Source organism: Thalassophryne amazonica, chromosome 3, assembly GCF_902500255.1.
Source record: "Thalassophryne amazonica chromosome 3, fThaAma1.1, whole genome shotgun sequence".
Lineage (NCBI taxonomy): Eukaryota > Metazoa > Chordata > Actinopteri > Batrachoidiformes > Batrachoididae > Thalassophryne > Thalassophryne amazonica.
The window spans coordinates 47,061,482-47,086,788 of NC_047105.1; the positions used below are offsets into that span (position 1 = coordinate 47,061,482).

Consider the following 25,307-nt stretch of genomic DNA (forward strand, 5'->3'; position numbering starts at 1 on the left):
ATCGCTGCTGACATGTCACATATTTTTAGAAAACCTTTCCCTACTCCACCATGAAGCAGCTGTATAACTGCTGAAACAGCAGACAAAACTATGACCAGTTAGTTTCCTTCAGAGTTTTTATGGGTGTCTTGGTGGCTTCCCTCGCTGATCATTTCACTTTGTTCTTGAGAACTGCCTACTCCAGACACATACAGTAGTGTTCAGAATAATAGTAGTGCTATGTGACTAAAAAGATTAATCCAGGTTTTGAGTATATTTCTTATTGTTACATGGGAAACAAGGTACCAGTAGATTCAGTAGATTCTCACAAATCCAACAAGACCAAGCATTCATGATATGCACACTCTTAAGGCTATGAAATTCGGCTATTAGTAAAAAAAAAAAGTAGAAAAGGGGTTGTTCACAATAATAGTATTGTGGCATTCAGTCAGTGAGTTCGTCAATTTTGTGGAACAAACAGGTGTGAATCAGGTGTCCCCTATTTAAGGATGAAGCCAGCACCTGTTGAACATGCTTTTCTCTTTGAAAGCCTGAGGAAAATGGGACGTTCAAGACATTGTTCAGAAGAACGGTGTAGTTTGATTAAAAAGTTGATTGGAGAGGGGAAAACTTATACGCAGGTGCAAAAAATTATAGGCTGTTCATCTACAATGACCTCCAATGCTTTAAAATGGACACAAAAAAAACAGAGACACATGGAAGAAAACGGAAAACAACCATCAAAATGGATAGAAGAATAACCAGAATGGCAAAGGCTCACCCATACAGGATGATCAAAGACAGTCTGGAGTTACCTGTAAGTGCTGTGACAGTTAGAAGACCCCTCTGTGAAGCTAATTTATTTGCAAGAATCCCCCGCAGAGTCCCTCTGTTAAATAAAAGACATGTGCAGAAGAGGTTACAATTTGCCAAAGAACACATCAACTGGCCTAAAGAGAAATGGAGGAATATTTTGTGGACTAATGAGAGTAAAATTTTGGGTCCAAGGGCCACAGACAGTTTGTGAGATGACCCCCAAACTCTGAATTCAAGCCACAGTTCACAGTGAAGACAGTGAAGCATGGTGGTGCAAGCATCATGATATGGGCATGTTTCTCCTACTGTGGTGTTGGACCTATATATCGCATACCAGGTATCATGGATCAGTTTGTATATGTCAAAATACTTGAAGAGGTCATGTTGCCTTATGCCGAAGAGGACATGCCCTTGAAATGGGTGTTTCAACAAAACAATGACCCCAAGCACACTAGTAAATGGGCAAAATCTTGGTTCCAAACCAACAAAATTAATGTCTCGCAGATGTGAAGAAATCATGAAAAACTGTGGGTATACTACAAAATACTAGTTTAGTGATTTACAGAATTGCTAAAAACGCAGTTTGAACATAATAGTTTTGACTTTGTAGCGTCAACAGCAGATGCTACTATTATTGTGAACACCCCTTTTCTACTTTTTTTTTTTTTTTACTAATAGCTCAATTTCATAGCCTTAAGAGTGTGCATATTATGAATGTTTGGTCTTGTTGAATTTGTGAGAATCTTCTGAATCTACTGGTACCTTGTTTCCCATGTAACAATAAGAAATATACTCAAAACCTGGATTAATCTTTTTAGTCACATAGCACTACTATTATTCTGAACACTACTGTAGGATACAGTAGAATAGTTCAGCACATATTAAATGGTTTGTAAATATCCATGTGTGCATTTCCTGTCTTCTCTAAATAAAACTGGCTGTGAAAAAAAATTTTTCAGTGTGTCCAGCAGTGTCACATGTACATTTTTAAACTTAGGATATTTTAAAAGTGTGTATATATATATATATACACACTTTTTTATATATATATATATATATATATATATATATATATATATATATATATATATATATTCTGATCATACAACATTGTATTTGTATGTATTTCTTAACATAATTTTAAATGCTGCATTTAAAAATTATGGATGCAAATAACTGAGCAGCACTTTACCTCTTGGTAATAAATTTATGTTCTTGCTCATCAGCGTTTGGGTGAGATGCACTGGGAATGCATGTGTTAAATGCTGGAGAAAACTCATGTTTGTGGAGTGTTGAAGGGTCTGAATGTATTGATGTGTGTGAACTTTGCAGGGAGAGAGCGGCACTGAGGACTGCCTGTGGGCGCTGGAAACGCTCTTCAGTGTTCTGTTCTCCATGTGCAGGCTGATGGTGAGTCATAATGTTTCTGTATATAAGTATGTGCATGTGTGTGAAACTGGGATGGAAAAAAAAAATCACACCACAGATTTCTTTTTCACTGAATTTTGTTGTGTATACAAAATGTAATAAAAAAATCCTGAAATGCAACAACTGTGTCCGGCTCTGTGTGTTTTTATTGCTTTGAATAATAGATGAGCACAAGGAGTTCTTATTTATATCACACCAAAGATGTTTGCATGTGAAATAAGAAGCACGATGAGATCCACTTAGCTGATCCCAGATCAGCTCTGAGCCATACCACTTAATTAGCAGTGGTTCAAATGGAATAGAGCATCCCATTAGATGCAACCATCATTGGCAAAATGTCAGAGTGAACCTTTGCACCTTTGAATAAAAGCTGTAACAACAAATGTTTTTCTCTATGAAGGCTAGACTCATTATCGAAATGTAAATAAGCAGCAGCACATACATAGTATCTGATTGTTTTTTTTCTTCTTCCCTCCTTTATTTCAGGCTCCTTTTACACCTTTTATTACAGAGATGATGTACCAAAATCTGCGCTACCTTAATGACCCTGCCTCCATTGAAGAGAAAGACACCAGTAGCATCCACTATCTCATGCTGCCCCAAGTCAGGTGGGAAAAATCCTTTCAATAACTCTTAGATTCTTCGCTTCCTGCCAATATAATTCGCCTGTGCTGAGATCCCCATTTATCCAATGCAGGAGATTAGAAATTGAGTGATTTCATATTGGACCTTGGGGCAGTCAGTTTTTCAATACAGCAGTGCACCACTCCTTCCTCACTGCAATTGGGAAAGGATGGAAGCTAACCCCTGCAGTAAAGGGTGTTTTCCAACTGATGTTTTTGACTATACCCCTGCAAAAATCAGAGTCACCATTTCCGTCTGTCTGTGAGACTTGTAAGTGCAACTCTTCCAATTCCATTGCTCGATTTCAAAGAATCTTCAGACCTTATGAAGAAGCAGCTGAAGCGAAAAATAATTCTGGTCTGATGGAATTTCCTTCATGCAGTTATTTTCCTTCAAGGAAAATAATTCTGGTCTGTCAAGTTTAAGGGGAGGCAATTTGTTTTTTAAATCTGTTTTATTAATTCAGGTATTTTATCATAAGATTTACTGCAGCTAATATGGCACAACGGGTGGCTTGATCACAAATCTTGAGTTAGGCTTGCAAGTTGCCATGCAGCAGTAATATACTGTTATACTGAAGAATATTTACTCATGAGAAGTACTTTTTTGGGAGTGTCTGTCATATGTGTCGAGAATAGAAGTATATGAGTATTTGGTTGTCCTGATCATTCGGCAAGCTGTTCCAATGGTGTAAAGCTGGAAAATAGGTTTCCCCAAGTGGAAATCATGTGCCAGCTCTCTGCAGCATGTTTGTGTGTTTGTTTGTTTGCTTTTTTTTTATTTATTTACACCTCTTTGAACCCACTAGAGGGGTTCTCCAAAGGGCCTTATTAAAGCAGTGCTCCTTATTATGTGGTTTGTTATTCCTTGGAGAAATTCTCATATGTACTTGCCTTCCTAGAATATGGCATCAGCTACTGAGTAGAGCCCTTGGTGTCTTTATTGAAGGATTCTTCAGATAGAATGAGGCTTACCAACAGTGAATATCTTCTAAGATTGCCTGGTTGAGAGATTACCTTCTTCACTTGCTTCCCCTGCATGTCAGATAGGTAAAAGCCCTTCCATTAGTCTCTTTCACCTTTAGAGTCCAAGCATTTTTCTGGGTTTTTTTTTTTTAATTGACCACATTTACTTCAGGTTAAAATATAGTTCTTATGTAGTAACTGTATTTTCTTGGTACTTTTTACATCTTATTTTATTGCTGGTAATAATCCACTGCAGATGTGACACATTTGCTCTGTGATATCTTGCAGACTACACGAAGAAGTAAGCGCATGTGCAAGGGTCAACATTCATGCTGTATTTTTAGGAAACTGGAAAATTCTTGTATTTTCCAACTTTTATCTATGAAAAATACTTTTAATAAAGCTATGACAAAATGTTAGTCTCTCCACTGAATAATTTTGGCAAACCAAGTAAAACAACTGTAGGTAACGCTAGTATTCACAGCTGTCACAACAGGTGTGGATAAGAATGATCTTATTTGTGTCGAGTAGATATCCAGCAAAACATTTGTGTGAAACATATATCCATATTTTAATAACAGTTCTTCCCAACAGCATTTGTGTCTCTGTTTGTTAGCTGACTCCATTTCCATTTCACATCTTTTTTATGACACTTTACATCAAAATTGAAGTTCTATTACATTTCTTGGGCTATATGAAGCTAACACCAGCATATGTAGCTACAGTGGATAAAATAAGTATTAAATATGTCACCATTTTTCTCAGTAAATATATTTCTAAAATTGCTGTTATGACATGAAATTTTCACCAAATGTCCCAAGTAATACACACATACAAAAAACCAAAACAAATAAGTACAGAAATTAATGTATGTGTATTAAAATGGAATGACACAGGGAAAAAGAATTGAACACGATTATGGAAACTTAATTAATACTTGTACTAAAGCTTTTGTTGGTAGTGACAGCTTCAAGATGCCTCCTGTTTAGAGAAACTAGTTGCATCCATTGCTCAGGTGTAATTTTGGCCCATTCTTCCACACAAACAGTCTTCAAATCTTGAAGGTTCCATGCATCCCTTCTATGAACTCTAATGTTAATTTTTTTTTCCATAGATTTTCTATTGGGTTCAAGTCAGGTGATTGGCTGGGCCATTCTGCCAGCTTTACTTTCATTCTCTGTAGGCAGTTGAGAGTTACCTTGGCTGTGTGTTTGGTGTCATTGTTTTGCTGAAATGTTCACCCTCGTTTCATCTTCGTCACTGTGGTAGATGGCAGCAGATTTTTATCAAGAATGTCCTGGTACATTTTTCCGTTCATCCTTCCTTCAATTATATGAAGTTTGCCAGTGCCGGATGCTGACAAGCAGCCCCACTCTGTGATGTTCCCACCTCCCAACTTCAGTGTTGTATGGTGTTTTTGGGGATGATGTACAGTGCCATTTATGGTGTGTATTATGACATTCAAAGCGTTTAATCTCGGTCTGACCAGACTATATTCCTTCAGTATTTCACAGGCTTGTTTAAATGTTGTGCAGCAACCTTTAAACAAGCTTCAGCATGCTTTTTCTTCAGCAGTAGAGTCTTGCATGGGGAGCATGCTGATAGGCCATGGTGGTTGAGTGCATTACTTATTGTTTTCTTTTAAACAATTGTACCTTTAATTCCAGGTCATGGCCGGTTTATGGTGAAACAGTGCTCATTAGAACATTCACAACCATGCTCACTAGAACATTCAGAAGTTTACAAATCCTTCTGGAACCTATGTCATTAGAATGTTTTGCAATAATAAGGTTGTGAAGATCTTAAGAGAGTTCTTTGCTTTTACCAATCATGAGATTTTTTTGTGACACTTTGTTAATGAGACACCTTTTGTATAGGCCATCTCTGGGGACTGAACCAACTGATACTATTTTGCACTGACAAGGGGCAGGATTGCTTTCTAATTACTGACAGATTTTAGGTGGTATCTTGGCTTTCCATGCCTTTTTGCACCTCCCTTTCTTCATGCGTTCAATACTGTTTTTCCTGTGTCATTTCACATTAATACACATGACTTAATTTCTGGACATCTATGGTTTGATTTCTTTGTATATATGGATTACTTGGTTTGTTACTAACATCTGGTGAATATTTCATATCAGTACCACCTTTTAGAAATATTTACTGAGAAAAATGGTGACATGTTCAATACTTATTTTACCTGCTGTATCAGTAGCCTTTGACTCTTGAACAACATGCAGGGAAAGTGTGTTATGGTGTCAATTTTTACCCACATGGTTCTCAAAAAAAAAAAAAATTCCAGCAAAGACAAATTTTGATCCTATTGGTGACATAAGATTGTGAATCCTTTATTTTAATACTAGGAACAGAATTATAGTGGGAGAAAGTTATTTTTATGATTTTAAGTTGTAAAAATAAAAATTATTCAAAAGGACTACAGGTTTAAGCTGCAGTTTCATTTTCAGATATGCTTTGATTCTTTTCTTTCCCTGTGTCAGGCCTCTTGTTAATGTTTTGAGTTGTTTCTTGGTTGTTTGGGGGTTTTTTTATTTGTTTTTTTTAACTCCATTTACTTGTCACATGCATTTTATAATGTTAAAATGGCATCATACGGTGCATCTGGAAAGTGTTCACAGCGCTTCACTTTTTCCACATTTTGTGTTACAGCCTTATTCCAAAAGGAATGAAATTCATTTTTTCCTCAAAATTGTACACACAATACCCATAATGTCAATGATCAGTTTTTAGATTTTTTACAAATTTATTAAAAAAACTAAGAAGTCACATGTAAAGCCCCAATTCCAATGAAGTTAGGACATTGTGTAAAATGTAAAGAAAAACAGAATACAATGATTTGCAAATCCTCTGCAACCTATATTCAATTGAATACACCACAAAGACAAGATATTTAATGTTCAAACAGACTTTTTTATTTTTGTGTAAATATTTGCTCATTTTGAAATGGATGCCTGCAATACATTTAAAAAAAAAAAAAAAAAAAAGTTGCGACGGGGCAACAAAAGACTTGGAAAGTTGATGAATGCTCAAAAAACACCTAATTGGAAACAATTGAGTGTCATGATTGGGTATAAAAGGAGCATTCCCCAAAGGCTCAGCCGTTCACAAACAAAGATGGGGCGAGGATCACCACTTTGTGAACAGCTGCATGAAAAAAATAGTCCAACAGTTTAAGAACAATTTTTCTCAACATTTAATTGCAAGGAATTTAGGGATTCCATCATCTACAGTCCATAATATAATCAGAAGATTCAGAGAATCTGGAGAACTTTCTACACACAAGCGGCAAGGCCGAAAAACCAACATTGAATACCTGTGACCTTCGATCCCTCAGGCGGCACTGCATTAAAAACATCTGTAAAGCATCTTACTGCGTGGGCTCAGGAACACTTCAGACAACCATTGTCAGTTAACACAGTTCGTCGCTACATCTACAAGTGCAAGTTAAAACTCTACCATGCGAAGCGAACGCCATACATCAACAACATCCAGAAACGCCGCCGCCTGTGTGCTATGTGCTGTGGTCTGATGAGTCCACATTTTAAATTGTTTTTGGAAATCATGCACGTCGTGTCCTCTGGACAAAAGAGGAAAAAGACCATCCAGATTGTTACCAACAAAACGTTCAAAAGCCAGCATCTGTGATGGTATGGGGATGTGTTAGTGCCCATGGCGTGGGCATCTTACACATCTGTGTTGGCACCATCAATGCTGAAAGGTACATCCAGGTTTGTTCAGGGGCGTCCCTGCTTATTTCAGCAAGACAATGCCAAGCCACATTCTGCATGTTACAACAGTGTGGCTTCATAGTAAAAGAGTGCGGGTACTGCAGTCCAGACCTGTCGGCCATTGAAAATGTGTGGCGCATTATGAAGCACAAAATACAACAACGGAGACCCCGAACTGTTGAACAACTGAAGTCATACATCAAGCAAGAATGGTCAAGAATTCCACCTACAAAGCTTCAACAATTAGTGTCCTCAGTTCCAAAATGCTTGTTGAGTGTTGTTAGAAGGAAAGATGATGTAACACATTGGTATACGTACTGTTGTCCCAGCTTTTTTGAAACATGTTGCAGGCATCCATTTCAAAATAAGCAAATATTTGCACAAAAACAATAAGGTTTATCAGTTTGAACATTAAATATCTTGTCTTTGTGGTGTATTCAGTTGAATATAGGTTGAAGAGGATTTGCAAATCATTGTATTCTGTTTTTATTTACATTTTACACAACATCCCAACTTCAATGGATTTATGGTCGTACATAAGTATTCACAGCCACGAAGCTCAGTGCATTGTGTTTCCACTGATCATCCTTGAGATATTTCTACCTGGGATAAATTCAGTTGATTGGACATGATTTGGAAAGGCACACACCTGTCTAGATATAAGGTCCCACAGTTGACAGTGCATGTCAGAACACAAACCAAGCATGAAGTCAAAGGAATTGTCTGTAGACCTCTGAGACAGGATTGTCTTGAGGCACAGATCTGGGCAAGGGTAGAGAAACATTTCTGCTACTTTGAAGGTTTCAGTGTGCACAGTGGCCTCCATCAGCCATGAAAATGGAAGAAGCTCAGCTCCACTAGGACTCTTCCTAGAGCTGACCGCCCATATAAACTGAGTGATCGGGGGAGAAGGACTTTAGTCAGGGAGATAACAAAGAACCCAATGGTTACTCTGTCAGAGCACCAGCATTCCTCTGTGGAGTGAGGAGAACTTTTCAGAAGGACAATCATTTCTGCAATCCACCAGTCAGGCCTGTATGTTAGAGTGGCCAGATAGAAGCCACTCATTACTAAAAGGCATGTGGTGGCCTCCCTGGAGTTTGTCAAAAGGTACCTGAAGGACTCTCAGACCATGAGAAACAGAATGGGGCAAAGGTTTATCTTTCAGCAGGACAATGACCGTAAGCACACACAGCCAAGATGTCAAGGGGGTGGCTTCAGGACTACTCTATGAATGTCCTTGAGTGGCCCAGCCAGAGCCCAGACTGAATCTTTTTGAACATCTCTGGAGAGATCTGAAAATGGCTGTGCACTGACGCTCCCCATCCAACCTCATGGAGCTGGAGAGGCGCTGCAAAGAGGAATGGGCAAAACTGCCTAAAGATAGGTGCACCAAGGTTGTGACATCATATTCAAGAAGACTTGGGCCTGTAATTGCTACCAAAGGTGCATCAACAAAGTATTAATCAAAGGCTGTGAATACTTAGGTACATGTTATTTCTTAGTTGTTGTTAGTTTATATATATATATATATATATATATATATATATATATATATATATATATATATATTTTTTTTTTTTTTTTTTTTTTTTTTTAAAGCTTTTTTCATTTTGTCATTATGGGGTGTTGTGAGTAGGGGGGAAAATGTATTTATTTTATTTTGGAAGTAGGCTGTAATAACAAAATGTAGAAAAAGTGAAGTTCTGTAAATACTTACCAAATGTGCTATAAATCTAATACCTGAAAACCACGCATTTTAATTCAGGTTCAGCACCTGAAATTTGACTTTATGGTCCAGTGCTGAAACTTTAAGTAATTTATAGGATTGTGTCCACTTTAGAAGAATGAAAAACAGGGAATCCAAATATAGTTCTCTGTTTATGATTATGTGCTGGTCATGTCCGGAATAGCCCATTCATGTGATGAAATATGAAAAGGGCTCATGTAAGAGCAATCATGTAATCTCTCTTGTCAGTCAGCACTCGGCACTGTTGCTTTATTAGCTGCTTGTCCTTCCTGCTGTCAAATGGGGCTCTCCCAAAGGTCAGGCATCAATCAGGCAGAAGGAACAGCTGCTCCTCAGCCAGCTCATTTAATGATTGGCTCTCCCTGGTGACCATTTTTCTCTTTTTTGTTCTGTTGTTTGCATACATGGAGACAGACATACACAAGCACCATGCACATGCACACACGAGCATATGCTGATCCAGACTCTTGTGGCTTATTGTTATTCTGTGGGACTAGCACCTCTGATTGTATCTTATTGGAGTAGATTTGTGAGTTAAATTTTGGGGCAAATGTCTCTAAACACTTTTTTTTTTTGTTTTGTTTAGATTTGTATCAGCAGTGAGCAGATAATGAAGGTTGCTGTCAGTGAGGTTCACAAATAATGTTATAATCTAATATAATAGTACAGGAATAATTTTTCCTAGCTATGGTATAAAATGTGCAGATTTCTACAGACCTCCTCTTGTAGACTGTTGTTTTCAGTGATATTCCTCCCATCAAGCTGCATCATCATCATCTTAGAAGAAAGCAACAAAATCAGATCCACCCTGTTAACACAAATGACAACTTTCCATTTCATTGTGTAGAGAGTTCTACGTGTGTGTGGGAGGTGGGGGTGGACTTGTTTTTAAAACTTGTAAGCTGTGTTCAATAGGTATGTCATTTTTCACTCCTGCTATTGTGTTTAGATTAAAGCTGGTAAAAAGTAACGTTTGACAAAAGTGTCTGTGTTATTCAAGCACTTGCAAAATAAAAAAGAAGCTCATGCTAATGTATAATTTGCTCTCATTTCTTTGTTACAGAGAGAATTTGATTGACAAGCACATTGAGATGGCTGTCTCACAAATGCAGTCGGTGATTGAACTGGGCAGAGTGATCAGAGACCGGAAAACTCTACCTGTCAAGGTAAATCATTACCTCTATGCAATCCTGGTCATATAGCCTATTATTGGATATGCAAAGTTTTCAAGTAAACTATTTAAAAAAAAAAAGAATGTTCTCTTTGAAAGATGGATTTTTTTTCCTCCACTTTTTGCAGTAATGGTTAATAGAGTTTAATAGTCTAGTGGTGTAGAGGAGGGTTTTATTAAAAAGAAGAACTGGAAGTTCAGCTACAATTTGCCAGAAGGTACATCTGAGATGCAAGCCTAGAGTTAATGTTTTGGTAAAAGAAAATCCTCCTCTATAGAACTTCATCATGAAGCTGTGTAACTGGGGATAGAAAATGCAAAACATGCACTATGCACAATGTCTCCAGTCACAGCCACAGAAGTCTGTAAGTTCTTCTGGGTTGTCTGGATGTCTTGGTGGCTTTCCTCACTCTTCTTCTTGCACTGTCACTCAGTTTTTGAGAACTGTCTACTCCACACAGATTTACCACAAAGTGCCATACTGTTTGTATTTCTTCACAACTGATGTAAATAAAGTTCAAGACATATTCAGTGACTTGGAAATGTACATGTTTCCATCCCCTGACTTGTCTGAAGGAAACTGGCAATAAACTGATTATTTACAGGTAATATACCACAGGGGCTGATTACTTATGCAGCACATCATCTTGGCTTTTATATTTTTAATCAATTTATGTCAAGTTGTAGAGATTTACTTTCAGTTTGATTCTAAGGAAGATAATTTTAGAAATGTTTATATTGAGAAGCCTGATTTACTTTTTGTATTTGAAATGCCATAAACAAATTAAAATGCATGAAATACCAAGGGGCTGAATACTTTTGCAAGCCACCCAATATCTATGCATAAGTATAAATCCTAGTGTCTACTAAGAGTTTGAAGTTAAAAAAAATTGTAATGTTTAAAATCAACATGTTTTCAGTCTTGTGAATGAAAACTAAATGCGAGGATTGCAGAGGCTGTTACACACTAGTTACAAAAGCATAATGAAAATAAATGCAAGCAGGACAACCTAAAACAAATGCACGTTGTTGCTCAGCAACATTACAAGCTGCAGAGGTACCGAGTTGACTTTGAACCACAGAATATGATCACCACAACAAATCATCTTTTGGCTGCTTCCGTTAAGGGTCGCCACAGCACATCAGTCATTTCCATGAATTACCAATTATCACCTGCATGTCCTTCCTCAGCACATCTATAAACTTCCTCTTTGGCCTTCCTCCTTTACTCCCGCCGGGTGGCTCCATCCTTCCTATATACTCTGGGTCCCTCCTCTGCACATGTCCAAACCATCTCAGTCTGGCCTCTATGACTTTGTCTCCAAACCGTCCCACCTGAGCTGTCCCTCTGTGTTCATTCCTAATCCTGTCCATCCTTGTCACTCTCAAAGAGAATTGCAACATCTTCAGCTCTGCAACCTCCAGCTCTGTTTCCTGTCTTTTTGTTAATACCACCCTCTCTAAACTGTACAACAAAGCTGGTCTCACAACTATCTTATAGACTTTTTTCTTCACTCTTGCAGATATTCTTTGATCACAAATCACTCCTGCCACCTTTCTCCACCCACTCCACTCTCTTCACCTCTCTACCACACTCTCCATTACTTTGGACAGTTGACCCCAAGTATTCAAACTCATCTACTTTCATCACTTCTGCTCCTTGTAACCGCTCTGTTCCACTGGGCTCCCTCTCGTTCACACACATACTCAGTCCTGCTCCTAGTGACTTTAATTGAATTTCAATTTATTAATTTATATAGCGCCAACTCACGACAGTCGTCCCAAGGGGCTTCACACAATTCATAACAACACAAAGTAATTTAAAATCAAGATTAAAATCAAGAAAAGCACAATAAAAAGATAAAACACAGTAGAATAAAAAGAAATTACAAAGCAAACATAAAAACAAATTAGATTAATGATAAGACAGTCCAAAAAAGTGGGTTTTCAGTCTTGATTTAAAAGTCTCCACCATGTCAGACTGCATAATAACTGCAGGTAGATCATTCCAAAGAGTTTGACCACGGTAGGAGAAGGCTCTATACCCCACAGACTTCTTGTTCACCCTCGGAACACACAGAAGCCCTGTGAACGCAAGGGCCGTGCAGGTACGTAGGGCTTAACCAAGTCCACCAGGTAGGAAGGTACCAGTCCGTGAACAATTTTCTAAACCAACAATAAGACTTTAAAATCTGATCTGGCAGAAACCGGTAACCAATGAAGGGATGCCAGAATGGGTGTAATGTGGTCAAACCTTCTACTTTGTGTCAAAAGTCTGGCAGCAGCATTCTATACCAATTGAAGTCCCCAAATGCTAGACTACGGCAGGCCAGAAAATAAAGCATTACAATAATCCAGTCTGGAAGAAATAAACGCATGTATCAAAGTCTCAGCATCAGCCATAGACATGATGGGATGAATCCTCGCCACATTTCGCATATGGAAGAACGCAGTCCTCGTAATGTCTCTAATGTGGTCAAAAGACAACGTAGGATCGAAAAGTACTCCAAGATTCCTCACTTTGTCCATATGATGCACAACACATGAACCCAAATTAAGCGCCAGATGGTCAAATTGATGTTGATGTCTGCCTGGACCAAGAACCATCATTTCAGTCTTATCAGAATTCAAGAGTAGGAAATTACTAGACAACCAACTTCTCACAGATATAAGGCAATCTTCTAAGGCTTTTATATGGACAAGATTACCAGCAGTTACCAGCATGTACAATTGAGTATCATCAACATAACAATGAAAGGCAATCCCGTAATGCCGCAGAATATGCCCAAGGGGCGCTATATAAAGTGAGAAAAGCAAGCGGCCTAACACAGACCTCTGTAGAACCCCAGATTTCACTTCACCAAGGCCAGAAGTAGTGTTATTATACACAACACAATAAAAATGACTGGACAAGTATGACGTCAACCAAGCAAGAACACTCCCAGTAATCCCAAAATAATTTTCCAGCCTAAAACACGATGATAAAACATTCCCCTTCTCTCCAGAGCTATTCCCACATTTCCAGGCTTGACTCAACCTGCTCTCACTGCAGTGTCATCTGCAAACATCATAGTCCATGGAGACTCCTGTCTAATGTCATTTGTCAACCTGTCCATCACCGTTTTGAACAAGAAAGGACTCAGAGCTGATCCAGTCCCAGCAGAAGACTGCCCCTCCCTGAGCCTGGTTCTGCTGAAGGTTTCTTCCTGTTAAAAGGGAGTTTTTCCTTCCCACTGTAGCCAAGTGCTTGCTCACAGGGGGTCGTTTTGACCGTTGGGGTTTTACATAATTATTGTATGGCCTTGCCTTACAATATAAAGCGCCTTGGGGCAACTGTTTGTTGTGATTTGGCGCTATATAAAAAAATTGATGATTGATTGATTGATCCTTGGTGTAATCTCGCCTCCACCTTGAATGAATGTCATTTCTACGGCACATCTCACCGCTGTCACACTGTTCCCACTTCAGACTTCCTCATACAGTATCACAACTTTTCTTTTGGCACACTGTCATAAGCTTTCTCCAAACACACAATGTAACTTTTTCTGGCCTTCTCTGTATGTCTCCATCAGTACTCTGAGCAAACATTGCATCTGTAGTGCTCTTTCTCAACATAAAACCATAAACTATTCATTTTTAAAACCTTATTAGCTCAACCAATAATTTGCATAGTCTTTTATCAAAATTAGAGAAACTTATATTTTGACCCCTGTATAAGGATAAGATATCAACAGAAAAAACAGTGACAAAGGTCAACTTCAAAGATGACCTTTGTCACTGTTTTTTCTGTTGATACCCCATAACTCATTCGTTCATAGATAATCCAAACTACAGCTTGTAGGAATTGTTTTGATCAGATAAATAATGTGGTATATACTTTAATAGGATTCGAGCATTTTTAGATGTTGACCCCTACGTAGGTACAGCTGCCTCCCTGGGATGGCCATCGTCCATTATTGTTTGTTGTGTACACTAGTGCTATGTTGTAACTGTTGTTTTGTTTTTGTTGTTTTAAGTGCTAACACAAACATTCTTTTCTCATGGCCTAATGGTCTGCATGGTTTTAATCTATAATACAAGAAAAGAATGTGGCCAACACAGACAAGACCCTATGTCAGATTGAAAACATGCCGCTCACTCCAACATGTAATGGCCTTGTTTGTTTCTGATCCTATTATTTAAAGTCCTTGTTTTATGGTGAGTATTCCACTTTCTATTTGTGGATGTACATCTGTTCTGGCAAGCCAAAAATATTCCAGTCACTGCTAATGAGGGAAACTACAGTGGCTTGTCTGGCGCGCGCGCACACACACACACACATCAAAGGTGTTGCAGAGGGAAGAGCGTTTGTGAGCAGTAGATGGTTTGTGTGGATTTGCTGTTTGATGTGTGAAAGGTGATGCTCATCTCTCAGAAACACTCATTTGAATCCTAGATAGAAAAAAGAATTCAAACGATCAGCAGGACAATGTTGAGGAGTTGATGGCATTTGTTGGAGTTGAAGTTTGCCTCCTGTGAAGTTAACGCTTGCAGTATGTCGTATTTAGCAGTTTGAATTTTCAAGATATTCGTGTGTATTTGGTTGTGTGATGTCCACATATACTTGGTGTCAAATGTTGTAGCTTATCTGAATGATGAAGGCTCCATTTTCTTTTCATTGTGTTGATCTGCTGTAATGTTTTTGTCTTTCAGTACCCATTAAAGGAGGTGGTAGTTATTCACCAAGATCCCGAGGCTCTCAGAGACATCCAGACCCTGCAGAAATACATCCTGGAAGTAAGTCAACTGCCTTCTGTAATAATTTTAGTGTTATGAACAATTAAAATTGTTCTCCCTTGGGATAATAGTGAATTTACTTGTGTTTATATATATATATATATATATATATATATATATATATATATATATATATATATATATATATATATATATATATATATATGGCAAAAATTATGGAATCACCGGCCTCGGAGGATGTTCATTCAGTTGTTTAATTTTGTAGAAAAAAAGCAGATCACAGACATGACACAAAACTAAAGTCATTTCAAATGGCAACTTTCTGGCTTTAAGAAACACTATAAGAAATCAAGAAAAACAGATTGTGGCAGTCAGTAACGGTTACTTTTTTAGACCAAGCAGAGGAAAAAAATATGGAATCACTCAATTCTGAGGAAAAAATTATGGAATCACCCTGTAAATTTTCATCCCCAAAACTAACACCTGCATCATATCAGATCTGCTCGTTAGTCTGCATCTAAAAAGGAGTGAACACACCTTGGAGAGCTGTTGCACCAAGTGGACTGACATGAATCATGGCTCCAACACGAGAGATGTCAATTGAAACAAAGGAGAGGATTATCAAACTCTTAAAAGAGAGTAAATTATCACGCAATGTTGCAAAAGATGTTGGTTGTTCACAGTCAGCTGTGTCTAAACTCTGGACCAAATACAAACAACATGGGAAGGTTGTTAAAGGCAAACATACCAAGGAAGACCAAGGAAGACATCAAAGCGTCAAGACAGAAAACTTAAAGCAATATGTCTCAAAAATTGAAAAATGTACAACAAAACAAATGAGGAATGAATGGGAGGAAACTGGAGTCAACGTCTGTGATCGAACTGTAAGAAACCGCCTAAAGGAAATGGGATTTACATACAGAAAAGTTAAACGAAAGCCATCATTAACACCTAAAGAGAAAAAAACAAGGTTACAATGGGCTAAGGAAAAGCAATTGTGGACTGTGGATGACTGGATGAAAGTCATATTCAGTGATGAATCTCGAATCTGCATTGGGCAAGATGATGATGCTGGAACTTTTGTTTGGTGCCTTTCCAATGAGATTTATAAAGATGACTGCCTGAAGAGAACATGTAAATTTCCACAGTCATTGATGATATGGGGCTGCATGTCAGGTAAAGGCACTGGGGAGATGGCTGTCATTACATTATCAATAAATGCACAAGTTTATGTTGATATTTTGGACAATTGGAAGGATGTTTGGGGATGATGAAATCATTTTTCAAGATGATAATGCATCTTGCCATAGAGCAAAAACTGCAAAAACATTCCTTACAAAAAGACACATAGGGTCAATGTCATGGCATAGGGTCAATGTCAATGAGCAGATCTGATTTGATGCAGGTGTTAATTTGGGGGATGAAAATTTACAGGGTGATTCTATAATTTTTTCCTCAGAATTGAGTGATTCCATATTTTTTTCCTCTGCTTGGTCTAAAAAAGTAACCGTTACTGACTGCCACGATCTTTTTTCTTGATTTCTTATAGTGTTTCTTAAAGCCAGAAAGTTGCCATTTGAAATGACTTTAGTTTTGTGTCATGTCTGTGATCTGCTTTTTTCTACAAAATTAAACAACTGAATGAACATCCTCTGAGGCCGGTGATTCCATAATTTTTGCCAGGGGTTGTATAATCTTTTTAACAGATTATTCCAAATCTGATATAATGAATTGTTATTTCTTTTCTTGTGTTTTGCCTTTGTATTTCTTCATGACATTTAGTCATCAGTATTTAATTTCATGTGTTGGAAAGAAACATCAACTGGAATCCGCTGACACTCTAAAGACACCGAGTTGTTGATTATAAAATATTTGCAGGGGATGTGTGCCATCACGTGTTGCTCAGAAACCTTGGTGTTAATTATACTACGTTTGTTCTACACCAGTTGCCACACTTGTCATGTAAACACTTCATTAAAAGAACTTTGTTTTTGTAAATTTTGAGTACAAGTATTTCCTTGTATTTTCTTGGATACTGTAAACAAATTAACACATAATAGCAATTTAACCTTGCTGGCCACCAACTGTCTTCTGGTAAGAAAGTGTTAGTTGATGGTGAAGGCTGCAGCCAAAGTTCTTCTGCCCAGGGGAGAACCTTTTAACTTTCATCATGTGTAGCTTAATGCATAGTCTGAAATGAGTTGGTTCATTTAAAGAGTAAACACCATCACACTACCCAAACTGTGGTGATAAATTTATATTGTTCATTTTCAGAAAAAAAAATATTATTAGCAAGTTGTCACTGGATTGTAAATGGAATTAGTAGGCACAGTCTTACTAGCTGTTAATTACAAATAACCAAATACATTTTGGCTCGTGAAGTAAATCTTAGTGACCTTAATGAGTCATAGTTCTGTCGTGTAAAATGTTGCTTTAAAATGTCTTTAAATTTGTTGATAACTGAAGTGTGAAGATGTGGGGATGTCTGGAGTTCTACTTGATGTAGACATGTCCTGTCTCTGGCAATCAGTCAGTGAGCAGGACTTATGTCCTTTATTGTCCTTTATTTAACACAGTGATGAGAGAGTTGGAGTGGAGAGCGAGGAACTGTCTGCGGCTAGCCAGTTTGTTTGTTTTTTTTCTTTTGATTGTTCACGTGTGCACGTGAACGAATCATCTGTGAGTGGACTGGAGATGTCGGGACTTTTTACTGGATGTGGACATGTCCTGTCTCTGGCAGTCAGTCTGTGAGCAGGACTTTTATGGACTTTATTTAAACACAGTTGTGAGAGAATTTAAGAGCAAGTAGCTGCAGCAGCAGTCAGGCTGCAGTCAGCTTTCTTTTTTTTCTGTGCAGCATTCTTTTTTTTTCTTTTTCTTTTTTTTGGAGTGTGTAGTTTCACTGCATTATGTACACGGTATAAAAACAATCCTGCCTGATTTATACTTTGGGAACAATGGAACACAGCAGGAATCATAAATTGGCGTCAGGTAATGTTGTATTGTGAGAGGGTGGCTTCCAGTCACGTTGAGTACCGTTGCGTTGCCCTGACTTGCGTTGAAACCACTTCCTTTCTGCGTCCTGTGCTCGACATATTTAAACATGTTTAATTTTTGGCGTCCGATTCGCTTTGTCCTTTGTGTCCGTTGTGGCGTTGAGCTACATCATCTCAGCACTCAGTTGCATCCACGTGGTGTCGTCATGACACCGCACAACGCAACTCGAAGTGTGCCTGGTGTGAAAGGGGCTTAAGTAAAGTTCCTGCCGAATTTCTCCTTTAGATGAGAGTTGTTGTTGTTGTCCATTCGGCTGCTCCCGTTTTGTGTTCAAGGTCGCGACAGCGGATACAACCAAATCTGGATTGATATTTGGCACAAGTTTTACGCCGGATGCCCTTCCTGACGCAACTCCAATGTTACCTGGAGAAACACACACAGCCGCTGGTGTTCCAAGAGGTCTCCCATGCAAGTACTAACCAGGTCCCGCACTGCTTAGCTTCTGCGATCTGATGGGATCAGGCTTACACAGAGCAGATCGGCTGCCTCCTTTAGATGGGAGTAGTTTGTATTTTTAATGCATCATTTTGTTTGAATGCTTGCATATCTTTGTCATTAAATCCCACAATCTATACATTCTGTCAAGATGAAAGAGATGCTTCTCGTGGCGTCCGTGACCAAACCCCATTCAAGAGATGGTGAGACATCACTGAGATTGATCTCCCCCCCCCCCCCCCCCCCCATAAACAATGTTCTTTGTTGACACTGTAATTATTGATTGGGTTCACTTTTTATCGAGAGTAGTACATATTCACTGCGAATTTTTATTTTTGTCTGTGAGGCATTAGGTCTGTCAAGTATAAATGTTCTGCAGAAGTAGTTTCAAAATAGCAAAATAGTGACACAAATTTAATCAGAAATGGTATGTGCTTGTTGCATCTTTCAGGAGCTCAACGTGCGCCAGTTGACGTTGTCAAGTGACAAGGACAAGTACGGCATCCGTCTGAGAGCAGAGCCAGATCACATGGTGCTGGGAAAGAGACTAAAGGGAGCTTTCAAAGCCATCACTGCTTCTATCAAGGAGCTCACCAACGAACAGCTAGAAACCTTCCAGAAGACGGGTACAACTGATTTTAAACACAAACAAGCACTTGTATTCACACTTCAGTATCAAATGAAGATGTGTCTTTACTTTGTGGCAATCACTACCTGGAGCTTATCTTCAAATATGCAAATAGTACCTCTATTTTTTTTACCACTTAGTTGTGTGGGGAATGAACAGATGCTAAGCTTGTGAGAAGCAGTAAGTATAATTTCGTAGCTGGATATTTTTTTTCCTCTTAAATCTGAGAAGGAAAGTTATTAGAAAATTGCCAATTATGATCATAACCATGCAGGGAAAGCCTGCAGGCACCCACAGTTATTCTCAGAATACTAACACTAACCCCTCTGAAACTATAATATGAACTGTAGGATGGATCAAAGCAATATAAGGTGGCTTGTCTCTCCAATTACAGAAAGATCAGGAGAGACCCAGATTCCCAGGGGAAAGTAGCAGTGGAGGTCATCTGGGCTGTGGGAACCTAACATTTCCAATCATTTGGAGGTTTGAAGTTGAGTCACTTGGAAGGGAGAAGGACAGAAAGTAAAAAAAAGATAGATGGCTTTGGGGATCATGAATAAGTGGCTCAAATTTAGAGAAAGACTGTATAAATATTAAAGTGTGTGAAATAGGACCAGTCAGCATTTCTGTGAATTAGGATGACCTTAGTTTAGGTGTTTTGTATGCAGATCTGGAGTCAGATCTCGCATTATATTAAATCTTCCTAGTAAAAAGAGCTGCTCCTAGTGATGAAATTCTAACAATATTCTTAGAATTATGATGTTTTTTTTTACAGTTTCCCCTTGAGGTTAAGACTATACTCTTTTGAAAGATAAGATATTCACATGTTAGCCCTTCAGATAGCTTATAAGGTGAAAAACTGTTAGGAGTAGAAACAGGTGTGTGTGTGTGTGTGTATGTATGTATATATATATATATGTATATATATATAACCCTCAGAAGTTTCTTAAGCAGATGTGAAAACGGCAAAAAGTTAGAGGCAGAGGAAATATTCTCTGAAATGGGATTGACAGTGAGTTAATGAAACGTTACAGATTAGATTGTACAGAGGTGATGTTTGTAGTTGATCCCATTAGAGATGCGCTCACATCTTCCTCCCAACTCAATAACTCCAGAAATGAAAATGATCACAGCATGACAGTGTTTGCCAGTTGGAGATATGCAGTGACGCAGTCCATCGCAACCTTCCACCTGTGGATGTTCTGTGTGAATAACGCAGACATATTGCATGTGTAAAGCAAAGGAGTGCATTAATGTGCTCTCAAAGTCTGCACCATGGCCCTATTGTGTAGCAGCAGTGCTGACTGGATTGTCGCTCTGCTGGCACCGCGTATACATCAAACAAAGTAAGAGGAAACACAATTATTTTAATGACTCCAGTTTCATTTATCCAATACTATCAGGCTTGACTGGCAAAGCAGGCTGGACACAAATACAGGACACAGAAACACAGCTCTGTAGTTTTAAAGTGTTTACTTGAGATGTTAGCTGGAGTCGGTACACAGAAAGGCAGTCCAAGATGAGCAACAGTACAAAAAACATCAGGCTTGGGCGTGGTCGAGGTACACAGGCAGGTGGTCAAAAAACACGAGACAATGATAGCAAGGCAAAAAACACACGAACAGAGCTGGAAGGAAGGCACAAGGCACATCGATCTGGCAAGGGACAAGAGCAAACTGTGAGGCTTATAAAACACCCAGGTGATGAGCTGCAAATCAAGAACAGGCGTGCAGAGAAACTTCCAGAAACCAAGTGTGGCCAGACAGAGGGGAACGCCCACCACCAAGCACTAAGAGAAAAGAAAGAGTAGGACAGAGAAAACCCAAGGAGAAAGACAGCGCAAGAGAACAGACAGAACACAAATGCAAGCAAAAAATAAAAATAAAACAGAACATATACCAACCACATAAAGTCCAAATCCTGACAAATACCAATCAATCAAAAAATGCCTTGATTTGGTCAATTTCAATTTCTTCAATTCACTCCAGATGTCCCTATATTGTTGTGCAGTATTGTTGTGCAGGAAGGTGACCAAGAACTCTATGGTCACTTTCTCAGAGCTTCAGCATTCCTCTATGGAGAGAGGAGAACCTCCCAGAAGGACAACCATCTCTGCACCAATCAGGCCTGTATGGTAGAGTGGCCAGATGGAAGCCACTCCTTGGTTAAAGTCACATGACATCCCACTTGGAGTTTGCCAAAAGGTACCTGAAGACAAACAGAATTCTCTGGTCTGATGAGACAAAGACTCTGTGAATGTCCTTGAGTGGCCCAGCCAGAGCCCAGACCTGAATCTGATTGAACATCTCTGGAGAGATTTGAAAATGTGCACTGACGCTCCCCATCCAACCTGATGGAGCTTTAGAGGTGCTGCAAAGAGGAATGGAAAAACTGCCCAAAGATAGGTGCGCCAAGCTTTGTAGCATCATATTCAAGAATACCTGAGGCTGTAATTGCTCCCAAAGGTGCATCAACAAAGTATTGAGCAAAGGGTGGGAATACTTATGTAAGTGTGATTTCTTAGTTTTTTATTTTAATAAATTTGCAAAACATAAAAAAAAAAAAAGTAACATAAATGGTTGGAAAAGAGAAGCGCTGTGAATAGTTTTTGGATGCACTGCATCTTTCTTTTCTTCAACCAGTCACAATTCACTTTCCATTGATGGCATCAAATGACGACATATGTCATCAAGAAATGCTACACATGATCAAGGTCTCAACCTTACACATCCCTTCAGTAAGCACAGTGGTAAGGAAAAACCATTCAATTATTGTTTGATTACAGAGGGAGAAATTAATCGATCAATCAATCAATAAACTAAAACAGCCACAGTGGGCTGATCATCTGTTCCATAATAAGACAAACAAAACAAAGTGCACAGCACAGAATTGTCAGAACATGCATTGATAGTGATGTTACAGTAAAACAACCACAATGAGGCGATGGTTTAGAAGATAATCTAACAGTGAAGATTGGAGTCTGAATGAGATAGTACTTCTTTGAAGAATATTTCATATCTACCAATGGGGTCAACCACACCTCATCAATAAATAAAGATTTGTACCCCTTCCTTGTTTGGAGTTGCTCTGAGCACTTTGCTTAATCGCTCAAAGGCAATTATTCCTTTCTAGAAAATTTTAGGCAAAGTTGGCTCTCTGATTCAGTTCTCAGTTCCATGGTGCCATGCATGTGGTGAAGTGCGGCACCAGTGTAGGTCCCAGAGGTGACTTGCCTCTCAGAGTATTTGTGAAAACAGCACTTGATTTTTGAGTGAAACTGTTCTATGCACCACAACAGGTTAGAGGAATTTGGGGCAGAGTTGCAGAGGGTGTTAAAAACCAGCAGATCTTGTAACATTCAGGTGCATATTGGAAGGTACACTACACATTCTAAAATGGTATCCGAGCTATTATTTTGATGTCTCAAAAGGAGTTGAAACACTTTAGTGGGGTCATTGCATACGTGTAGACTGATGTGGGTTGATCGCAGTTGTATTATTCTTTAACGCTAACTTTTAGTCTGTCTTCAGTTTTGTTACAAGAGAACACCTGAAGACCAAAGGTGAGAAAGAACAGATGGGTAGGGAGGAAGAAGGGGAATCACAGCAAGGAAAGTGAGTGATTGATTCTGCTTGCCTCTGGGTGTGGAAGTGAAAAGAGCATGGTCACGGCTTTTAGTCAATACAGAAGTGAGTAATTGCTGCCATTAGCAAAATGGAGATCAAAAGCTTCTGAGATTTGGTTTGTGTTATTATTTGGAATGTATGATCTGGTATGGGCGTGTTTATCAAGACTGCAATGTAAGGAAATGCTAAATATGAAGGTATACTGCTCCAGATTATTCAGAATGTGAGTTCAGAGGGGACTATTGCTGAGTTTCTCGAACAGGTTGTCTATAATCAAATACACAGATGCTGTTTAAATTTAAAGGGGAACAGAAACGGCCACAGATTATTTATTACATGAATAAACAAAAAATGCGTTCTTTTGATAGTTCAAGAAACACTTAAGACCATAAAACATCTACAGAAAACCTTGTTTTAGTCGTGGTCTGAGAGGCTTTGACATCGACCGGCTGCCGCCATTTATGCAGGTCAGGCGGGTGACCTCACTGGTTGGGGAGAAGATGAGCCTCGTTCTGAGATTCCGTGCCATAGGCACCAACAAAGAGGTTATATATGACTACTAGAGTCCGCACTCCCAATGCTGCCCACTAAACGCGAACGTTCCTTCATGGACAGCGACATGACGCCTCCTAACCGGGCAAAATAGTGGCGAAGTTCCCAGATGTTATTGCATTTTCAATTAGGATTCGCGACTGAGTTTCATTCATGAAGTGTGTGTGTGTGTGTGTGTGTGTGTGTGTGTGTGTGTGTGTGTGTGTGTGTGTGTGTGTGTGTGTCCTCAGATGACATAGACACGGGTAGGAAACATGCACCTGTTTATCAACCAAATGTCACAGACAAAATGAGAAGAATAACCAAAACCACTTACTTATGGAAGGAAATATTGTCTCCCTTGTTCCTCCATTTGTGGCTTTGCCAACATGTGCAGCTTTCCGGCATATTCCACCTGTTTCTTGAGGGGCTAATCGAACTTCATTGAGCGAGCTCAGTAAACTGCATTCGTCCCCAGCAGAGGAGACCCCAACCAGTGACGTCAACCGAAGTGCCCTCCACTGACTTCAGCCAATGGAGATCTCATCTCTTCTCATCTTCAACTGCTTTTCCGGGTTCGGGTCGCGGGGGCCAATGATGATTTACATGTCAATTTAGCAGCAGATTTGATTCAAATAATATTATCTACACTCCACTGCACTCATTCTACAAGTGTATGAGTAACACTTAATTTTTACCAAGGAATGCACAAACAAATTCTCATAAAGTGTTTCTGTTCCCCTTTAATTGTTTAATAAGAATTTTTCTACATTTATAAAGTTGAAAGTGTGATTGTAATGTTTGATTTAAGCCCCGTTTACACATAGACGGTAAATTCTCCCGGAAGTGTCCCGGCAGAGATTTCGCCCCCTCCGGGCCGTTTTAGGGATCGAACGCCGTAGTTAACGCTGGCGCACGGTGGTGTGATTTGGTTCCAGCTTCACCGGGAATCGTCGAAAAAATTATTCAACATGTCGAATAATTCCGGGAGCGCTCCCGGAGAAGTGGCCTGACGACGGAGACCACGCAAACAACGGCGTTTGATACTTTTTAATCGCCGTGTCATCCCGCCCCTTCCTGTAGTGCCGCAGTTTACATCGCCGTAATTGGCAGCCGGCATTGTATCCCTAACCAACGGCGTGTAAAACGGCAATAGAGCCCACATCAGCGTCCTCAAAGGCATTTTAACCGGTGACAGAGGCAGACAAAACGGCGGCACTAGCGGACAGTACGCTGTTCTAAACGCCTCCTCCTGGTTAACGGCGTTCCAAACGGCCGATAGGCGGCGGTCAGTATAAAAACGCTAGCGCGCTGCATGCAGGTCTCTCACTCGTGGCCAGCTCCAGATATTTTTGCAGAGAAGCTCCAGTATACCTCCTAAAATAAAATTGGCAGCGGCAAGGACTTACCAAGAGGTCTGGTTCAGGGGTAGCCCTGTGGTGGGAACGAGCAACACATTGAGGAGGGGAAAAAGAGAGAAAAGAAAAGGCTGAGAGGTGAGCTCCCTGTCACTCCATCCCCCTGCACTGACAGCTGCTTCAGCCTATTATACTCTGGGGGCGGTGCTTATAAGCAAAAGTTGCTGGAGTAATGCAGGATTTGCCTGGATAAATCCAGCGGTACACAGGGCATTATCGGTGGCAGCAGAACACCGCCGTTCTCACGCGCGTCTTAACCTGCGATTGTAAAGGATAGAACTGGGTATTAACCCCTGTTGCCTGATGTGTGCCGGATGCTACGGCGTCAAAACTCCGCTTTATTCGGCGGATTTAACGGCGTTTTATCCGCGTATTTGCAGCTAGTACGGCGCTCAA

The 25,307-nt window shown here is 39.4% G+C and overlaps 1 protein-coding gene across 2 annotated transcripts in view; it reads left to right on the forward strand.

The window, feature by feature from the left end:
- The window catches only part of iars1 (isoleucyl-tRNA synthetase 1), a 147,308-nt gene that overhangs the window by 98,046 nt on the left and 23,955 nt on the right, over positions 1-25,307 (forward strand). For both annotated transcript variants that reach the window (XM_034166180.1, XM_034166181.1), the window contains exons 22-26: positions 2,128-2,205; positions 2,710-2,831; positions 10,372-10,474; positions 15,172-15,255; positions 19,160-19,334. In XM_034166180.1, the coding sequence (XP_034022071.1) occupies positions 2,128-2,205; positions 2,710-2,831; positions 10,372-10,474; positions 15,172-15,255; positions 19,160-19,334 (562 nt within the window). The remainder of the gene's footprint in view (positions 1-2,127; positions 2,206-2,709; positions 2,832-10,371; positions 10,475-15,171; positions 15,256-19,159; positions 19,335-25,307) is intronic.